General features: G+C 43.1%; 1 protein-coding gene across 1 annotated transcript in view; it reads right to left on the bottom strand.

Moving 5' to 3' along the window:
• Positions 1-2,360: 2,360 nt before the first annotated feature.
• GATA5 (GATA binding protein 5) overlaps positions 2,361-20,664 on the bottom strand; it is an 89,358-nt gene continuing 71,054 nt past the window's right edge. Inside the window, exons 4-7 of the mRNA XM_086932846.1 lie at positions 19,332-19,457; positions 17,343-17,424; positions 15,222-15,346; positions 2,361-3,965 (exon numbers count right to left, since the gene is read on the bottom strand). Coding sequence (XP_086788972.1) covers positions 3,813-3,965; positions 15,222-15,346; positions 17,343-17,424; positions 19,332-19,457 — 486 coding nt within the window. The 3' untranslated portion in view covers positions 2,361-3,812. The remainder of the gene's footprint in view (positions 3,966-15,221; positions 15,347-17,342; positions 17,425-19,331; positions 19,458-20,664) is intronic.

Raw genomic sequence — 20,664 nt, 5'->3', positions numbered from 1 at the left:
GACCTTTCCAGTCCCTACCTAGAAAACTCATTTTTCCCTAAAAATAGGGCTGATCTGTTTAGTTTTGAACACCTCAAATTTAATCAGGTGGTGGTCAGACCACCCTACCAGCAGAATATTCACCACTTCCATCGAGTCTTCCCAGCAGATCCAATACATGCCCCCCGTATGTGTAGGCTCTGTTATCCATTGTAAAAGATGCAGATCCCTACAAGATTGTAGACGATTATCATACCCAGAGTCCAAGCTCCCGTTTGCCCACAGATTAAAATCCCCCAAAATATGGAGTCTAGCGTGGGAGAGAGCCATATTGCTGAAGACATCCATCATATTTTTCTGTTGAAGGTGACTAGCCACCCCTGGGGTCTATAACAGGTAATGCCAGTCAGCACCTGGCTCCCATGGTCTTTAAGAGCAAATCCCAGTAGTTCAATCCCATTAACCTCATCAATATCAACAGGGGAGAAGTCCCATAACTCTTTAAATATAATTCCGACCCCACCACCTCTACCGGTAGGACATGGCTTGTGGAAGACTTTATGGCCCTGAGTACACGCCAGACCCAGCTCCAAATCGGATCCAGGATGGGTCCAAGTCTCAGTCAGAACCAAGGCATCCAAATTATGTGATTCTAGCAACAACTGTGTCTCCGTGTGGTGCTTACAGAGGGACCTAACATTAAGCAGACCGCATCTTAGGGTCGACCCTTTTAAGGAAGGGTGTCCCTTTTAAGGAAGTCTGTGCAGAGGGATACGTTTTGAAGTCTTCTTTGAAGACCATTGATTTCAGAAAACGAAAGTGCTTTATATTGTGCTTTAGCTTGCTGTCTGCATCATTCCACATGAGGGCCATTTTAGCTCCGTTGACCCTGTGCTGTTCTATTAATTCTTTGCAACTCAAAATTGTACTTTATCGCAGAACCAAGAATCCCCAGTGTTTATTCATGCTTACATATATTCCCCACGATTTATATTGATCCTAGATTATTTACCACTCGAAGAATAAAACATTGCAACTTACACAATTCTCTCGTATTAGATCTTCCTCCTTTTAGGTAAATATCCACTAAATTTAATAAGTTGGCCATGGGTTAGAGATTCGTTCCACCGATTAAATTTACTTTAAGTCTGAAACAAAAATCACCTAAGTTGGAAGTGCTCCTAGATGGCATCTAAAGCAAAGTCTGTGGCATTGGATCATCTCAGTTGGACATTTGATGATGATAAATGAGGTTAAGTAAAAGTCAATAGTTGGGTGACCTGTATATAAGGTTCATTCCTTTAGTTAGTTTTCTATTTTCAGATTCATTGAATGGTAAATGCGTTCCGCAGATGATGACCACAGGCAGAGTTCAACATCTGTTACACAATCCAAAAGAGCAGAGTAAAGGAGCAAATGAGAGGAGGTTTTGTTGTGATGAAGATGAACCTGCTTAGAGTTGAACTAGACAACCTTTGCCTCTTTCTGCCCATTTCTGCCTTTATTCTCACTCTTTCTGCTTGTTTCTGTCCTTTATTTTGCCTCTTCCTGCCCGATTTTGACCTTTATCCTGACGTCGCATCCACAGTGCCCAGATACCCCTAGCGGTGGTAGGGCTGCACTATACAAATGCTGATTGATTGATGATTAATATCTTCTTAATACTTGGTTAACATTCATATGTGCAATTTCCATGCTTAGCTTTGTATGTGTACCTGGCACAGCTCTTTGATGTAATTTCTTATTCTCCAACTTAGATCCCAAACGTTTTGTGGTTCTTTATTACTAAATAGGCACTTTACTTTATTTCTGAAGATTCTTGTTCAACACATAGAGCCATATTTCTTCGTAAGCAACACGCTTTTCCGAGCACAAACCACTCTTCAAGATCAATTGTATCACCTACCAAGCCATCAGAAATGGCACCACGACATTTTTGACCAACAAACGAAGCACCGCTTTCTGATACAGCCACATCAGGAGACATGGCATCTCTATAGACTACAGACAAAAGGTATAAGAAGGCAAAAAAACATTATGCAGGTCTTCCATATTTTTGCACACAGGATCTGATTGACATCAGAAAAGATCCAACCCTCTTGCAAATTTGATGTGTGATAAATAAATAAATCTCTGAAGGCATCCCACCAGGGAACACCCAATCCTTGCCCAAGGAAGCAGATTTACTCCCAAGTAATTTTGTAACATATTGTGCAATAAGTCCCGGGAGTATAAATTCACCCTTTTGAATACCAAAGGTGAATTTTAACTCCTCAGGCAATTTATATTCATGAGTTCATTCAGGACCCATTGTCCTTTTCACTTATTTATTATGTTCAGTGTTGTTACATACATGCACAAATAAAGAAAAATTCCAGAAATTATTTAAAAGAATATTTATTTATGCCCAAACCAATAAAAATATCAAAAGGCAAATCTGTTAACATTCCTAATAAAATTAAATTACTTCATGACATATTATTGGTCTTTATTGGAAAGTGAAATAAATTGCACTTATAAAAAGTAGTCATAGAATGAAATCATTACAAAATTGGTGGGGGAAATTCATGGTGGGGAGTAGAAGTGGGTGCAGATTTGAAACTAAACTCTCAGACTCAGACTTTACCAGGAGGTTTGGGATCCAGGTGACTGGGGATTAAGCAGTGTGGGAGTCTCAGGAGTGTGGGGGCTTCAGGCGTTTAGAAGCTGAGGAGGCTTGTGGGTATTAGGATTTTGTTTCCTTAATGTTGGGTTCTCACGAATGTTGGGTTTACAGTGGTGGTCTCAGGTGGTTGGGGTCAAGGAGTGGGAGCCAGGAGTGGCAGGGATCTCTAAAGTATGTGCGGCTCAGGAGGGTGGAGTCTCAGGCGGATGGTGGTCCAAAAGTATGGGTGTGTGGGGAGGAGGTTATGGGTGGGTTTGGGCCACAGGAACCAGGGAGTCTTGGATAGGGTCGCTGGAGCGTAGGAGTTTGGTGGAGGTTGCCAGGGGATTAGGGGTCTCAGTGGGTCTCCATTGGGTTTACTGTACAGGCCCAGAATACACCTGTTGTCGGCTCTCGAGTGAGAGGCTTGTTTTTGTTCTGAGAGTTAGTGGCCGGATCCTGATGACATTTATTTAAATAAACTATAATACTACATTGCATAGTGATCAACAAAGAAAGCCACCCAAGTGGCATCACTTTCCTATTCATCAAAAAGTATGCTTTCACCCACACACCATTTGATTCCATTAATATGTACATTGCCACTGGAAATTTGCATGAGGTCATTGGTGAGCTGTAGACTCTGGAAAGTTCTCAGAGGCCTCGAAGGCTGGATTACGCAAGCAGAGTTGGCAAAGCTCAGGGTGAAGATACACTCTGGCTAGTGTGAGGTTTGCTACACTTTTTCCATTTTATTACGATGATGTGAACACATTTTTCTATGGCGATAAAAGAACCCTTTGAGAAATCCCTCTGAGAAAAGAGGTATCCCACTTGTCTCTTTCAAGGAAGCCGAGACCCAAAGAGTTGTGAAAATATAACTTCCCTGGTGGCTGCAAACCCTGGCCAAGCTGTCAAACCATGTCCCAGATTCATCTGTTTCAAAGCATCAAATTTCACTTTGTCCCCCGACAGTCCTAGCAGCTGTTGAGTCATAGCCCAGTGGCTGTCGAGTTGACGATCCAAGCAGCTCTTGCGTTGAAGTTCTCGACCACCGATGAGTCCCAATCGCTGTTGAATCTAAAACCCCATGGCTATTCATTCAGCAGTCCCAGCAGCTCTTGACTTGTGCTAGCTCTTTCACAGGAAAGGCAGTGCTTGTGACAAACAGTCTTGTAAAGGCAATGTCTTACGCTAAAGCCAGTGCACACCAGGACTCCTGACGCAAAGGAACGCTAAATCCAGACTGATGATTCATTGGCGTGGAGGTGAAGATATATTCATCAGGAATGAACTTCAACTCTGGGGGGCCATTAGCAAGGTCGTCTGCATGGGTCTGACCCTAAGGGAGAAAAGCACAAAGAGACAGGGTTTAGACTCAGCGCAGAGGGATACAGCAACTAGACAGATAACAATCTACATCAATGACAAAGACAGCAAAAACCATGTAAAATACTTTGGAGATTGAACTGTAAGCAGTATCCCTCGGGGCTTGTAGGGGAACCTTAGTACCAGTCTGAATTTCCATTATTTTTATATATAGCCAAATATGTGAAGATGGTATGACTGTTTGACTGTAAGGTGTAATTTGTATCCTACAATAAATTCTATTCTATTCTCGGATTTATAAAAGCGAATGACTACCCACGAGGGCCGCCCAGTGCTATCCAATAGCTATCCAAATGAGTGTAGGCTAGCGAATGTTAGTAGGCCATGTCCAGAGAGCACTTGGATGGAGGTAAGAAACAGAGTTATATAGCTGAGGGTGCTTGTGCATTGAATCAGTGTTCAACTGTGTGTGCATAGAAGAGTATGGCAAAATTAATGGATGTCCTGTGCCGCTGTGTCAAACAGTGTTTACCGTTCAAGAAGAGGACTAGTATTTTCTATATAGCTCAGTTCCCAAGGACGTCATTCATGGCTCACCCATTTCACTTCTTTAGTTTAATAATCTTTAAAATCAGCTTCAATGCATTTTTGCTCCTGTGTGCACATGCAAGGACAATGAGTAGTTTGATTTAATGCTATGGAGATTCAATTCAGGCAGCTTTTGTTAGCTTCCCTCTGGCTGGAGAGACCCCTGACAGGCAGAGGAATTGGAGCCCCCAAACGACCTAAGGTGGCGAACAGTAACAATATCACACTTCTAAGGGTATTTGGGAACAGCAAAGGAATGGTTGTTTCTGAAAGTCTCTCAGAGATCTGAGAAGTTGGATTGTAACATATGCAAACAGTTAACCCATGCTAAAGCAATCTCACAGACTGGAAGCAACAACTCTTTGGGGCAGAGTAAAGGAGCGTTTAAGAGAACAGATTTACAGAAGATCACACATTATTTATTTATCACTTCAACTGCTCTAAAAAAGAATTCCTTCAGTAAGATTATTATTGCTAAAGATTCTTTATTTTAGATCATTTATTTTTAATACATTTCTGATCATTGATTTAATTTTGTCCATTTGTTTGTTTTTTCGTTGGTCATTATGCACCGCCTGTCTCTTACAAACCACTTCACAGTTTCTCAGAAAACAAGCATTAGAAATGCAATAGGTCTCTCATTTTTTGAGTTAGAGCTATTAGCATAGCTCAACAGCTAATGGACAGAAATTGCCGCTTTGCAGGTGCCGCACAGAGCATTGCTCTGTGAAACGGCCTGAAAGCCTAAATCGATGTGATTAGCATACAAAATAAAAAGGCAGATCAGGATGACCAGAAGGAGCTGTGTACGAATTTGGATGGCCAACTCAAGCAAACAATGAGTGAAATGGCCTGGGAGTGACCCAAGCATGCAAAGGCAGGAGAATCAGACCCAATGAACCAATAAAAACCCTGTATTTTAAAATAGCACAACAACGAACAAATGGCAATTCATGGGTAAGCCACAAGTCAATAGAGGAGATAACAACAGGTCTTGAAGGCAGCGCATGCACGCTATCTAGGCTCGACCTAAAAAGAGGTTAGTGGAAGGTAGCAAAGGAAACTGAGACATGGGAGCCACATTCTAGTTTTGTTATCCAGAGGAAGAGCATAGTTCCTCTGACCAGCCTAATACTTAGACAGACTTCATTCCCATGGTGTAACTAGAAAGTTTCGGCACCTCAGCATAACTTGTTTTTCCACAGTGATCAAAGTTACAGTTCTTGTATTGTAATTGCATTTATATAGCTCTTACTACCACTGATGAGGCGTCAAAGTGTTTTTTGGTGAGTAGCACGCTACTTTGGAACCCGTAAAGGATTAGTGGCGGATTAGTATAGTGAAATAAGAAATTAATTTGAACGGTGGTCTGTTATTTGGATTGAGAAGGATAGTGGAGGGATAGAAGGGGGGAAAGGTTTGCATTTTTATATGGCTTGCTATCCCTGAAGAGGTGTTGTAGCGCTTTTAGGCGAGTAGCACACTACTGCAGAACCAAAAAAGTTATCTTCAGACAGCCTTTTGATAAGCAAGTAAACACTTATGGAAATCCTGATGGAACAGAAATTTTTAAATTCCATTCTGAACCTGGAATGGACATGCTGTTGTCCAAGGGATAAAGTCATGATGCTACTGAATTTTGGACCTCGTCTTAATAGGGCTTTCAAATTGACATCATTCTTGTTGAAAGCTACCTAGTAATCGTTCAATCTGAGACTGATCTCAGGTTGTGAGATGGCTTGAAGTTGTGGAATAATTTAGACATGTTAGTATGTCCTGTCTGTAATGCTAAGATTATGAAGGTAACTTTTTATTTTGGAGGCAGCCAATGTAAGGCTCAGTTGGCAGGAGTGACGTGTTTCATGTTGGTTTACATCTAGAACTACTCTTGCTTCTTGGTTTTGTACCAGATGAAGTTGGGGTAATCTCTTTTCTAGAGACCTACACACATGTTTATACAGTAATCTTGTGTGACAGTACTAATGAGCAGACAAGATTCACTTTGTGAGGACTGCAGCGTTCACTTATGGAGTAAACAAGAGTCGTTGGTCACCAAAGACTCCTTAATATTTTACCTTCAGAGCTGCGGTGGAGGGTCACGTGACTTAGGGTTTCACTGGAAAGGTAACTGGTGTAGTGTAGTAAAGAGTGAGTATGTGTTATGGGTTGAACCACTGAGGCAAAGGATGCTCTCCCTTTCCTTGCACACGAGTAAACCCCAAAGGAATGTACTAGCTGTGACCACTGACCTCTCTTAATACAATAAGGCATTTTGCTATGTTAAAAATGTAATTCCCTTTACAACGGTGATAGTTTTTAAAGCTGCTGCCTGTAAGGTTTAGCTAACAATGGTTCAATCGATCAATCAATCAATCAATCAATCAATCAATTAATCAATCAGCATTTGTAAAAGCATGGAACTGTCAGCCTTGGGGTATCTGAGCAATGAGGTGCGAGGTCTCTGTTGAAAAGCCAGATCTTGAGGAAACAGTGAGAAGAAGAAGAAACGAGCAGAAAAAGGCAAAACAGAGGGCAGAAAAAAATGGCAGAAAACAGAGCAGAAGAGTGCAAAACAGAGGACAGAAAAGTGAGCAGAAAAAGGCAAAATGGAGGGCAGAAAAACGAGCAGAAAAGGCAAAACAGAGGGCAGGAAACGAGCAGAAAAGGCAAAATAGAGGGCTGAAATACAAGTAGAAAAGACAAAACAGAGCAAGAAACAAGCAAGGGAGGCTCAAACAGAGGGCAGCAGGTAGACAGGCAGCAGAGGGTAGCAGACTGCAGTCAAGCAGGGACAGGAAAACTGTAGCAGAGGGAGCTGGCACGAGGTCCTAAATGCAATTAGAATATTATGGTTCTGCTGGCACTTTGTGATGAAAGCAACATTCACTTGAGGAGTAAACAACAGTGAGGTTTGAAGATAACTCCTATATTATGGACCTTGAAAGCTGCGGTGGAGTGTCACCCAGCATAGGGATCCACTGGAAAAGTAACTGGTTTAGTTTATTAAATAGTACATGTTTATTTTGAACCACTGAGGCAGAGACTGCTTTTCCTCATCCATTCTTGTACTTGAAGGCACGCCAAAGGTAAACCCGCCTGTGCCAACCATGCATGAATCGCGCCAGGGGGAAGGACCCCTGGCACTCACAGGCTAACATCAATATGTTATACCAAACGCAATCTAATGTCCCTATGCCCTGACCCTGTCAGAGCCTGCAATGGGTCCTTAAATCTGGGGAATCTGGACATTAGGTGTGAGCACTGCGGCTTTGCACCTTCACCCCTCTTTCCCATAGCAACTACTTTAAATCAGAACAGAGTGCTTTCGGAAGAGGATCCGTTTACATTTCCCTCCTTGAACTGTAGGTCGCTAGCTAAGCATAAGATCGATATACATGGTTTTGTGGAGGAACATAGTCCAGATGCAGTTTTTTTAACCGAAACATGGCTAAATGAGGATTCCTTCCCCGATATACTCCAAGCCATTCCGCAAGGTTACACGATTGTTGGGCAAGATAGGCTACAACGGAGAGGGGGAGGAACTGCAATAATTTATAAAAATGATCTTAAATGTTCTCTTTCTGACCTTGCTATTGAGGGTTGTAAAGCCTCCTTTTTCTCATTGACTCACAAAATGTTTCTACGTCAGGAGTTCTTGTCTATTGCCCATCTAGCTTTGCTACCTCATTAGCAGGTAATACAGTACTCCAACCAGATGGTATTTGGTGATTTTCATAATTATTTTGATCACCCCAGCTGCCACGTTGCCAATACTCTACTGGGTGATTTGGAAAGTTTACAGCTTTATCAGCAAGTATCTCCTCCCACACATAAATTAGGTCATATTCTTGAACCCCTAATTACCAATATTGCCGCAATGGAAGTTTGTACACCTAACCCATCATCTGTGTGTCTTTTGAATCCATTAGTGTGGTCAAATCATTTCGCCATCCCTAAAAATGTATTTGGCGCCAGGACACTAGCGATCGTTACCCCTGCCCCCATATGGGTCTGTGAATGGTCTAAAGTTACTCTAGAAAGGCTCAAGCAGGTATTGGAACTTAATAGCTTAATTCTGGATCATAATTTACATAAAGCTTGTATCCAGCTGCATAGCTGGTTATGAGAGGCTCTCAGCCAGATTGCCCCCCTGGTCAAACAAGCTGACCGAAGATAAAAGCCATCCTCAGGGTGGTTTAATAATGAACTCTTTTTGGCAAAATAAAAACTGCAAGAGGCTTGAGCGCCTTTGGCACAAAAACTATGACCCCTGCATTAGGGCGAACTACAAACTGGCTCTAAAAACAAACCATCAGCTTATTGCTCAGACATGGCGGATATATTATTTGCAGAAGATCTCAGCTTCTAATAACTCATCACGGGAAGTCTTCCAGACTTTAAAAACTCTTATGTCATTATCTTCTGTGGCACCCTCTTCTCTGCCCTTTGAAGAGGTTGCAATGTATTTGTTTCCTTTTTTGCTGATAAAGTTGAGAAAATCTACCTCTCCTTTCCTATAGAATCCAGATGTCACCCACAGCTGAAGATGTGGGCTGATTCACCAGTCAATAGCATTAAGGTAGAACAATGTTGTCCCTTATCCTCTGCAGAACTGACTTCTCTCTGCTCTATTGTTAAATCTGGTCCACCGGTGAAAGTCATCTTCCCCACCATTTTGGAGCAGGGTTGAAAATTATTCAGTCTGCTGTTCGTGAAGTGATTAATCTCTCCCTGTCCTCTGACTATGTTCCTCAACAATGGAAACGCACCATGGTGGTTCCTCTGTTCAAAAAAACATTATTGAACCTGTCTAAGCCTGATATTTATCGACCTATGGGCCATATGTATCATACAAATTCGCATTCGCAAAGGCCGAAATTCGCAGAATTTCGGCCTTTGCGAATGCAAATTTGCTAAATGGGATGTATGAATGAAAATCTGGTGCAAAATAAGGAATCGCAAAATTTGCGATTCCTTATTTTGCAATTGCATTTAAGGAATCGCAAATTTTGCGATTCCTTAAATGCAATGTATGAAGCAAAAAAAAATTGCTAATTGTCCCTATGGAATCGCAAATTACCACCAACTTCAAGTTGGTGGTAATTTGCGAATTTCTTGAAAAATGCCCATTTTTGCATTTTACTAAGTGCCATGTGACGCACATACATGCCCTTAGGGCATGTATGTGCACCATATTTGCACCCATACGTATTTCAGGGGTGCAACAGGGTGTCTTTTGGACACCCCTGCACCCTTGAAATTATTCTTAATTTGCGATTAGCAAATTGCGAATCGCAAATTGAGAATAAATTCCCATTCCTTCCTATGGGCCAGGAGGCCCATAGAAATGAATGGGAAAGTATTCCTTAATTGCGAATTCGCAATTAAGGAATATCAAAAAATCGCAAAACAATTGCGATTTTTTGATACATACCAATTAGCGATTCTGAAATAGCGATTTCTTTAAAATTGCCATTACAGAATCGCTAATTGGTATCTTGATACATATGGCCCAATATCATTGCTTCGCAAATTGGCAGAAAAGCAAGTGAATAGGCAGCTTTCCAGGTTTTTGGAAGATAATATGATCCGGCACAAAACTCAATCCGGTTTTTTCCATCTTACAGCACAGAGTCTGCTCTATTGCCTGCCTCTGAATGTGCTAGGCAGATTATGAATTATGGATACGGCAGCCATTCTCATGCTGGACCTCAGTGCCGCATTTGGCACTGTATCTCCTAATAGTTTAATAATAGTTTAATGAAGCAACTTTGGAGCAATGACATTAGTGACAAGATACTGCTCTGGCTGTCTTCCCTTTTGGAGGAATGCACGTTTCAGGTGACATCCTTTCAGTCATCGATTCATTCCCTACAGTGCCTCAGGGATCATCAGTGAGCCCAATGCTTTTGAATATTTATTTCATTCCCTTGGTTGAAATTATTGTGGAGCAATGAACACGCGGCCTCCTCCCTTCACACATGTCTGGCAGGCACTGCTCTGTGGATGGACTACAATTGCTTACAACTTAAAACTGGAAAAACCGAGGTTCTGGTATTACGCAAACACCTTAATATCTGTCCAATGCTTGGTGGCCGGACACTTTTGGTCCTTTATCAGCTCCCAATGTCAAGAATTTGAGCATCTGGTTTGATGAGAATCTCTCCTTTGATGCCCAAATCACCACCCTTGAAGGCAAGTACTTTGGGATGTGGAGATTTCTGACTGAAGTTCTTCATTCCGGATTAGGACACCAGATAGCGGAGAGCGGGGATTGAATGCTAACTGAGACATGCACGTACCCGTGCCTACCCGGATACTCAGCCGGTTTTTCTGTCTAATACTTCGCCACCCTGGAATATAGTTGCAGTTCTGATACGGTCGCTTTTCCATTGATGTACTCTCGTGCTCTGGCGTCCCCCCTGTTGCACTGTATTTTGCTCGGCAATCAGGCCTTTTACCCGACCTCTTCTTATCCTTGATCTACTACCCTTGATCGGATAGAACTTGTTGACCCTTCCGAGTTGGAATTATCACCGGAACCAGCCTACCAGACTTTGGATCCAGCCTTTTATCCCTGAGAAGTTGTAGAAAATTGCTTGGTCTACAACAAAACACGTGTCGGCTGGCTGTGTATAACCTCTACTTGATGACCTATTAAAAAAGGGAGAACAAAAGCTCCAGAATCAACGTTGGATTGTTATTTTCTTCATCTCCAGAACTTTTACTCACACATTGTTGTTTTTCTGTTTTGAGTGCGCAGGTTGTTAGTCTTTTGGTGATTGTGTGGCTTGCTCCACACAAATTGAGGGGTTTGAGGGTCTCCCCTCCCTGCTAGCACCATTGTTAATACTGAATACTAATTACCAATCATATACGTTTATAGTGCAAGAGCGCCATTACTTCCTGTATATTAAAACCCGTCTTTTTCTACAACATTTTCTCCCAAGGTCTGTTCAGAAAGCAGTCATTCAGGCTCTGGTTATATCCCATTTGGATTACTGCAATGCTCTTTATTTGGGGGTCACCCAAACTCAATTGAACAGGCTCCAACGGATGCAGAATGCGGCTGCGAGGACACTGCTTGATCTTCCAAGACGAGCGTCTATCAGAACTGCACTAAAGAAGTTACACTGGCTCCTGTGAATCAGAGAGTCACTTGCAAGGCACTCTGTTACTGTTTTAAGGCGCTGCCCGGTCAAGGCCCAGCCAATTTGCAGGCAATGGTTACCCCTTATGCTCAAACGCGTAATCTGAGGTTGGCTGCTGCTAAACTGGCCAGGGTTCCAAGCTTTTTAAAAAACAAGAATTGGTGGTTGAGCGTTCAGTTATTTGGTCCTTAAAATCTAGAACTCAAAACCGTTGGTACTCTGGCTGGCCCCTTCCGCTAGGACTTTTAGAAAAAAACTGAAAACGTGGTCATTTGAATCTAGCTACCCCTTGGGAATGCCACATGTTATTCCTTGGGTTACCCAAGTAAACTGAACCACAGACTATCTAGGGCAGCCCTCTACCACCCGTGCAGTCTTTAATGCAATGGAGCTGGAAGCTACGATGAAAAATGTCATAAGATGCTGAGGGGTCTGTCAATATTAAATCTGCAAGATGTGCATTTACGTGAAAGTCGCAGTGAAGCTTGAGAGAAATACAGGTGGTCTATCGAACACAATTTACACAAATGTCATAAGAAAAAATACAATATAATACAGGTGTACCGCAGAGGACATAGCATTCTATAAGCAATGCATTATAGGAGATTGAAAAAAACAAATCCTGTATTAGCCAATGCTAAATTTGGAGGGGAGGGTAATTGACAAGCATACAATTTAAAGGGTGAGATCCTTAGGACCTATAAAGGTATGAAGGTAGTCGATGAGAACTTGCTGTTTTTACTTCTTTTTGTATTTCTCATGATTTTTATTATTTGTCAGTATTCTTGTGTTCATTATCATTTTAGCATTGTGCTTATTATTTATTGTTCTTTTACTTTTTTGAAAATTCAATAAAAACGAATTGAGATAAAACAAAAATCTGCAAGATGTGTATCATCAAGGGCTCCAAAGGCTCTTGTTGGTCTAAATCCTCATTTGGTTGTTACCGCTATCTCTTCAGGGCCCTTCATAGTTTTTTCCTCAGTTGGTAGATTTGAGATGAAACATTAGATGAACAGATAATTTGCGTCCAAATTCAACTTGTAAGAGAAACATATCATGATGAAGTCATGAGTTAACATTGTGAGTTAGAAACAGATTGTGGTGGCAATTTGTTGTTTCATGTAACTAGCTGGTCAAGGTCTCATATGCATGGTGTGCTGTAGTTGGATGTCATTTGTTCCCTTGATTTACCCCAATTTATAAGCAAAGAAACACGGTAGGTCAGCAACCAGTTTTTCTGATGGGATAATTGTGTTCTTTGCTTGTCTAGGTATTGTGATATCTTTTAAATTTGTGGGTAATTTTCAGGTTTTATTGTTTGCCTTGTCAGCCGTTGGTTGGAGAAGGCTCTGTCTTGTCTGGCCGCTGCTTGCCCTTTATTTTTTTTTTATATTATTTTTATTGAATTTCATTTCAGCAACCAGGTAAGACACAGTAAACTAAAAAAAAAAAGGCAAAATGAATATTTCAAGATATCAAAACAAGGTTGAGACATTATATCATTATACAATCGAGTCTTAAATTCATAGCCAGTTAATAATCGGGGACCACAGTTGTAACCCCTGAGCTTTCCTCCTCATACCCTTCGTTTTATAGGCCGCCATCTCAAGATAATATGTTGTTAATAATCTAGATTGCCAACTAGTGAAGGTTGGTAGCTCAGGATCAAGCCATTGGGATGTGATACATAAACGAAAAATAGACATACATATAAATATGAATCCTTCCTCCATTACCGGCTGCTTGCCCTTTAAGTGAAGTTTGCACAATATTTTGTTTGTGTTAAATAAGGTTACCACTTCTAAGGCGTCTAAGGCTCTTTCATACCTTTGTAGAAAAGCAAGATCTTTGTTGAACTGTTGATTAATAACAGATTTAAACATTCTCTCCTTTAATGGGTACTTATAAGTTCTTCAGTGACATTCTTCAGGACCTTACCTGGGTGATGCATAAGCTCCAGGGGCCTCATTTATGAAAAGTGATGCATCGCTGCGTGAAAACAGCGATGCGTCACTTTTCACTGCGCACTCCTTGCGACACCAATGATGCGTCATATTTAATGTATGACGCATCATGTCGCAAGGACTTACAGATACGTCAGTATTTCTGACGTATCTGTAAGCGCAAAAGTGACGCATTGCTGGAATGTGTCACAAAAGTGACGCAACTCCAGCAATGCGTCCTTTCACATGGGGAAAGCCCCATGTGAAAGGGCTTGCGTCAGTCTTACGCCTGCTGTGAGGCAGGCGCAAGATTTTGACGCAACAGCATCCTAAAAGTGACGCAGTGAAATCTCATAGATTTCACTGCGTCACTATTACGAGGCTTTTTGCGGGGGAACGCCCCCTCTGCATACATTATACCTGACGCAGGTATAATGTGGCGCAGGGGTTTAAAAAGTGACGCATCTACCTAGATGCGTCACTTTTTAAATATGGCGCAACAAGGCGCATATTTTACGCCGCTGGTGCGTCACAAAAAGTGACGCACCGGCGGCGCAAAACTGACGCAAGGCCTCATAAATAAGGGCCCTGGTTGTAAGGCATATACTAAAAAAGATCTCACTAGAGACATTTTTGGAGTTTAGTGAAGGTTTGTCAGACCTCGATTGTAAACCACCCTGCACAGTCGTGTAACAATGCTGTACTGGTTTGCACTTCTGGTAACAGTTCTGTTTGTGCTAGGCCTTCTGCTAGAGCTAGTAAGCACATTCAAATGAATACATTCAGTGGTAGTTTGGCAGAGGTGATAATGGAGCAGGAATTAACAGTGTATTGGATGCTAAGATGTTGGCCCCAGAAATATGGCTTTGATGTGCAATAGGATGTTTTGTCATGTTAAGAATACATGTATGTCTATAAAGGTAAGCTGCTGCCTGCAAGGCTTAGCTAGCAATGGGCCCTGATTGCAATTAGAATGTTGTGGTTTTGTTTACCTTTCATGAGGATGCTTCTCAAACGAGGGGATACGTTGAAGCTCAGCAGAGACTTTTGATTAATTGGCAGGGCGGGGGAGGGGTAGGGGGCAGGCTCCAGGGTCCCCTCAGCACAGTATCTTGACTTGAGAGTTCCTGATTAAGTCCGGAGGGGGGGGGGGGGAGGGCACCCATGTGCCTAGCAGGGGGGCCCCCTCAAGTTTTATTATGCCACTGAATCTCCGAATAGAGGATAATGGGAAAATAATGACTCATGGGTTTGATTATTAATCCTGTGATATATTTGTTTGTGTGCGTGTGTGTTTGTATGTGGGTGCATGTTTTTGTGCTTAGTATTTTTTTATCTTAAATCGTGGCATGTGGTTGTATGTATCTTTGTTTGAGGTACAGCAAAGTTGTAGAGTGAAGTTACCTTGCCTTTGAGAAGAGCACAATCCTGTGATGGCATTATGCAGAATACTGTGCACGTGAGGGCACCACAAAGGGCCACTGTGGATCCTTGCCTGAGAGAGGGAACCAATGCTTTCCCGTAGAGTACTCCAGTGAGTTAACTAAAAGGCAGGACACATAGGATCATTACTGTTTGCCTTACCTGTGATGATGGTACCATGCTATGCCCAGTGTATTGCGATGTGCCAATGGGCTCTGTCTTCACCACTGTGTTGGTGTCGGAGTGCGTGATGGAGGCGGGGGAGTTTGTGGCTGATGTTGTTGGTCCTGCAAATAGAATAAATAGTAGCTTAGAAAAGCTTTGATACCCTTTGTGTTCTATTTTCCACCTACCTAAAATATTACAGATGTGTACCTTCTGTGTGCATACCTGAAATAGGGCACCAGCCCATATGTTTTGGACAAGTGTTTACACAGAGAGGTTGTGGCATCAACTTCTCTGTGTACGCCCCTGTCCATACTGTAAATCATCCAGTGGCGGCTGGCAAAATCAATAAATGGTGCTGGCCAGGGGGGGAAACATTCTTTACAACGCAGTGTTTACACCGTGCGACCTTTTTGACGCGGCCATTACAACGCAAGTCATTACTACGACTTGTGCTGGATGGCGCTCTTGGTTTAGGAATAGTTTGATTTTCTATTCCAACACCTTCCCTACTGTTACGTGGGCTGGAGTCGGAATAGAAAATTAAATTAATCCTCAATCCAGCGCCCTCCAGCGCAAGCCGTTGTAACGACTTGCATTGTGAAAACCACATTGTAAAGTACCGCGATCAAAATGATCACGTTGTACTGACGTACATCCACCACGGGGCCCTCCATCCAGTGCTCCTCTCCCCACACCGATCCTGGGGGTGATGAGGAGCAGGAAGGAAAGAGAAGGACTTCATTCAAAGTGCAGCCCGGATCCAACAAATACTGGGGCTTCCCTCAGCATGAGAGCAGCTCCAGGATTGGTTGGAGCAGGCTAACCCAGCACTCATTTAGAGGCCTGTGTCAGCAATCCCCTGGCTGTTTCTCAGCCCTGGGATTGCTGGGTCCGCAATGCACAAGTCGGATAGGTCGGCTGTAGACAGCTCAATAATCTGACATACACACTGAGCCCCGGGAGACATCATGCAATCCGCAGGAATCTGCCCCGCTCACATTCGAGCAGCGCAGGTCGGCGGCACACAGAATAATAAAATGGTAACGACCATTTTATTATTCTGTGTGTACTCCTGCACCAGCAAGTGGTGCAACGCGCATCAGCCCAAGAAGATACTGTGCTGCTAAATGTATCCACTCCTAAGTATCCATAACTCTTTCTGAGTTACTGTAATTGAGCCATTTACTAACCAGTGTGCACTTTTCAGGAATGTTTCACCTTAAGATAATGTCTTTACATTTTCCAGAGTGTCATTTCGTGATCATTTTGTCTTTCCACATCTGCTCCAAGAAAATCATAATTTTTGGAGCATTCCCGAGTTCCGCTGAAAAATGAAATAATTGCTTCTTGAGCCCGACGGTGCGTAAAATTACACCAACAAATAAAAAAGTTACCAAGGACGAGAGTGGTACTGGAAGGCCGGTAGAGCTGAGTTAGAATCAGCCACATATAAATACCTGATTTGCAACAGCCCTTTCAGGTCTTTTAGAGACCGAGCAACTCTGACTCCGCCTCATCTGCACCAGCCTGCAGTTGACTGACTCTACCAGCCCTACTAGATTTTTAGTTATCATGATATGTGACTGAATCTGCCTTAACCATGGCATTGTTTCAGAAGCCTGGCATGATGTGCAGCAGCGGCTCCTCAGCTATGGCAGAGGAGAGCTGCCTCACCTGCCAGCAGCCAAAAAAATAAAACAGTAATAAACCCTTGTTTAACCCCTTCGCTGCGGGGGTAATTCCCAAGCAGTGCGGAAGAGGAAGGACTGCGCGCGGCGCCGCGGTGCTCATGAGGAGTCCAGCTCGTCATGCTGCCCAGTGGAGCTGGGCTCATGACGAGCTGGACTCGTCATGACTCCGCTCACTCCAATAGAACGCCCGCACAGGCGTGGATTTCGCCACGCGGAGGAGTACATTTCAGTGAAGAGGGGTGCGATGCGGCAGGTAAGGGATTATTTTTTTTTTTTTTTGTGGTCGTCCACCTCCCTCCTCCCACCACTCTATCTACACACTGGTCCCTACTGATGATGTGGCTGTTGCCGCTTCATCTTTCAGGGACAGTGGACTGCTAAGTTGAGTCACCTCCGATCTTTGATAAGTAAAAGGTAAGCTTACCTGAGGAGCTCTTGACATTACTCTTTGGTTTCCGTTTCCTGGTCTGGATACTTTCCTTTTTCATGGCCAGTGGTCGCGGCACCTTGACAAAAAAGGAAGAGGCGTTAGCATGGGCTTTTAAGTGACATGTGTGTGAGTCACGTTGTACTGGTTGCATGTTTTTAACTACTCCCTTTGAGTACCATTTCCTTCCTTTCAGTGTGTGCCTCATGTATTGCTTGCTGTTTACCCAGACCGCGTGGTTTCAAGGTTCTTGTCCTTCACTATGGGCTATTTACATCTCTGGCAGACCTTGGTATGGCCTAGTGGAGGCCTTCCAATCAAACTAGGCCTTGCGGGCCTTGGCGGGCTCAGTGGGTGGGGCCGGCATTTCTACCACATCAGGGCTTTGCGGAGCTTGAAGGAGACCATCCCACCCTAACAGACCCCAATGGGCCTTGAAATTCTCAGAGGAGGAATTTCCATCACACTACGCTTCAGCATGACTTGGCAGATCTGGGAGGAGGCCTTCCTGCTACAGTAGACCCCACCAGACCTTGGCATAAGTTGGGCAAGTCCTTCACAAGCAGTAGTCTAGCGAAGGCGCCATGTGCCCGAATGTAAGTAAGTAACATGGTCCCTCCAATCCATGGTCTGATTGGAAAACACAGTTTTGTTTGGAGCCCAATATGACCCTCACACCTCTGAGCCCAGGTGCAACTGCACCTTCTGCACTATTGGTCACTACGCCCACGTTCAGAAGTCACCTGGCCTACTTCCTGCTTTCCTTTGCCAGATTGTTGACTTAGAGAAAAGCGAATAGTACATCCCTCTTCTCTTTAGGTGTTCTGAAAATTACAACGTGCTGTATTTATGAGGGCTCACACGAGAGAGTTAGCTAAGTGGGTGGCCGGAGCAAAGTTTTGTGAATGATGTTACAATATGGCCTCTGGTCCCTAAGCCAGGTTACTGTCTGCATGGATAACCCAGTCTGACATCACTTCCCTTGAGTGTTGTAATAGTGATGGAAGAGCTCGACCTTCCCTATTAAATGACACACACCCTTGGCAGATGGTGGGCACAGGCTCCATGCTATTATGTCAAATGTACTGTACACACCTCAGGCTCACCAGTGGCGGCTCCTCCGTTATGGCGGAGGGGAGTTGCCCCCGCTGATGAAAGCCAGCAGAGGCAAAGCACAAAAATAAAATGATAATAAAACATTTTATTTTGCATCCTGCAGGCTACCTGCCAGCCGAGCAAGCTGCAGGGACAGCCACAGTGACTGGCATAAAGCACCAGGGAGGAGGGGAGAGTGGTGGGCACAGCTTAGTGGACATGACGGTTTGGCTGATCTCAGAGGGCCGGCCAAACCATCATGCGCACTTACCCTTTCTCCAACTGGGGGTCGACAAAATGGAAAAAGGTTAAGGATCACTGCCCTAAACCTTTCAGCAACCTCCTCACATTAATTCCTTTAATTCCACACTCTGTAATGTGTCCTAAACTAGTCCACACCCCCTACTCCTTGCCCCATTGCCACTTTGAACCCGAAACCTATGCCTCACATGAACCGTATCGCACAGCCTATCATTAAACCTACCCTTTTAAATGTAACCCAATCATAAAGCTAACAAGTACCCTAGCTCCACATCTAACATCTAACCGTAACACTAACCCTATCCCCAATCCTAAACAACACCTTATTCCTAACCCCTACCGTCTCCCTAACAAAAACTATACATTCTGAAATGTGTTAAGATGAACATATGTGAATCTTTTAAATTTTTAACAGAATCCACTTTTTTTATTTAGACGCAAATTGCTTTCTAATGAAGGTTTTTTCTAAATTTCAATTTCAAACTTTTGACTGAATGCAGTAAACTCCATGTACATTTTTATTTGTCACAGATGGCACCTGCCTTCCTCAATTGGCTACATGTGGGGGTTCCATGCAGCGCGCATCTATCCCATGCAACGTCTTTTAAGAATACAGAGGTAGTCACCTACCCCATGTAACTTCATATACAAGCCGCAAGCATTGCACACCGGCTCCCCTTCCGTGTTGCGTCTCCACAGAGTGGTGGTGGTCGTGTGGCAGTTGGTGCAACAAAGACCAGCGCGTCGAGAGGAGGACTGTAAAAAGAAAGAAAGGACAAAGCATGTATCAGACTGGACCTTGGCATTATGGGAGCAGTTTCTCAGATACTCTACATGGTTTCTAAATAAACCCTCAGGACTTGGGTACTTTAGAAGAAGATTGTGGGAAACCCACTATATTTATTTATCTTATTTACTTATTGTCTTAAATAGGGCAGACGTCACTCAACTCAGTTTCAGAGGCACAACAACACTGCCTTCAACATCTGGCCATTGTTCTTACACATGTCAGCAAAGAGTGCACCAGAGCTCAGATAAGAGAGTAAAAAAACACTTAAAGGGCAGATAGAGGAGAGAAGTGAAAGTAGAGCAGGAAATATTAAGTTCAAGATGAGAGAAACACATATAAGTCACTAGTGCTCGTGAGAAACGACTATTATTGAGATTTACAATCAACAATATTACGAAACTCACTGATAATGTAATACTGCCGCATTTAAATTCAATATGACATTGTTCTGCAATCTGTCCATCAACTGTTGTTTTTGCATTTGTCACCCCGAGTGGGATGGGTATGCTCAGACGTGAGTCCCATGCTCTCCACACCACTGGAGTCAAGCTATCCTGGCTGAAGGCGGCTGATAGCCAGAAAACGGTCCTAGAATGCTTGATTCCGGTCCAGGAAAGACATGGCTTGGCAGTTCGGGCTGGACTGTTCCCATGAAGCACAGGGTCAAGGCTGATTTGCATATGGTGATGTCTGAACTGGGGTGGTATGGAGTGCAAAAAAACGATGGATTTAGGCCCAGATCTCTGTACTGGGGTGAATGTATGACATTGTTCTGCATTCTGTCCATCAACTGTTGTTTTTCCATTTAAATTCAACAGCAGCACAAGGTAAACTTAGTGATATCCCAGTACAACTCAACTTAAATCCTATGATGTCACAGTAATCATTAAAAAAATAAAATGTTTATATGCCTATATATATAAATATATATATTTAAATATATATACATCCTACTGGAGGACACCGAACAGTCCATCAGAGGGAGGACAAGATATCAAGGCCGAGGAGGAAGGAGAAGAGCAAAAGGCGACGAGACCGGAGAAGGAAAAACCAACAGCAGAGTGGGAAGCAAAAGCCAGATGCCAAAAGCCAAATGATGGATGCACAAAGCAAAGAACTAACGGTAATAAACCTTTCTAACAGACAATTAACTATACATGAGGAACAGGTGCT

Source organism: Lissotriton vulgaris, chromosome 7 (genome assembly GCF_964263255.1).
Source record: "Lissotriton vulgaris chromosome 7, aLisVul1.2, whole genome shotgun sequence".
Taxonomy (NCBI): Eukaryota; Metazoa; Chordata; class Amphibia; order Caudata; family Salamandridae; genus Lissotriton; species Lissotriton vulgaris.
The sequence above is the reverse complement of the archived record's forward strand: the minus strand, read 5'-3'. Positions and strand labels throughout refer to the sequence as shown.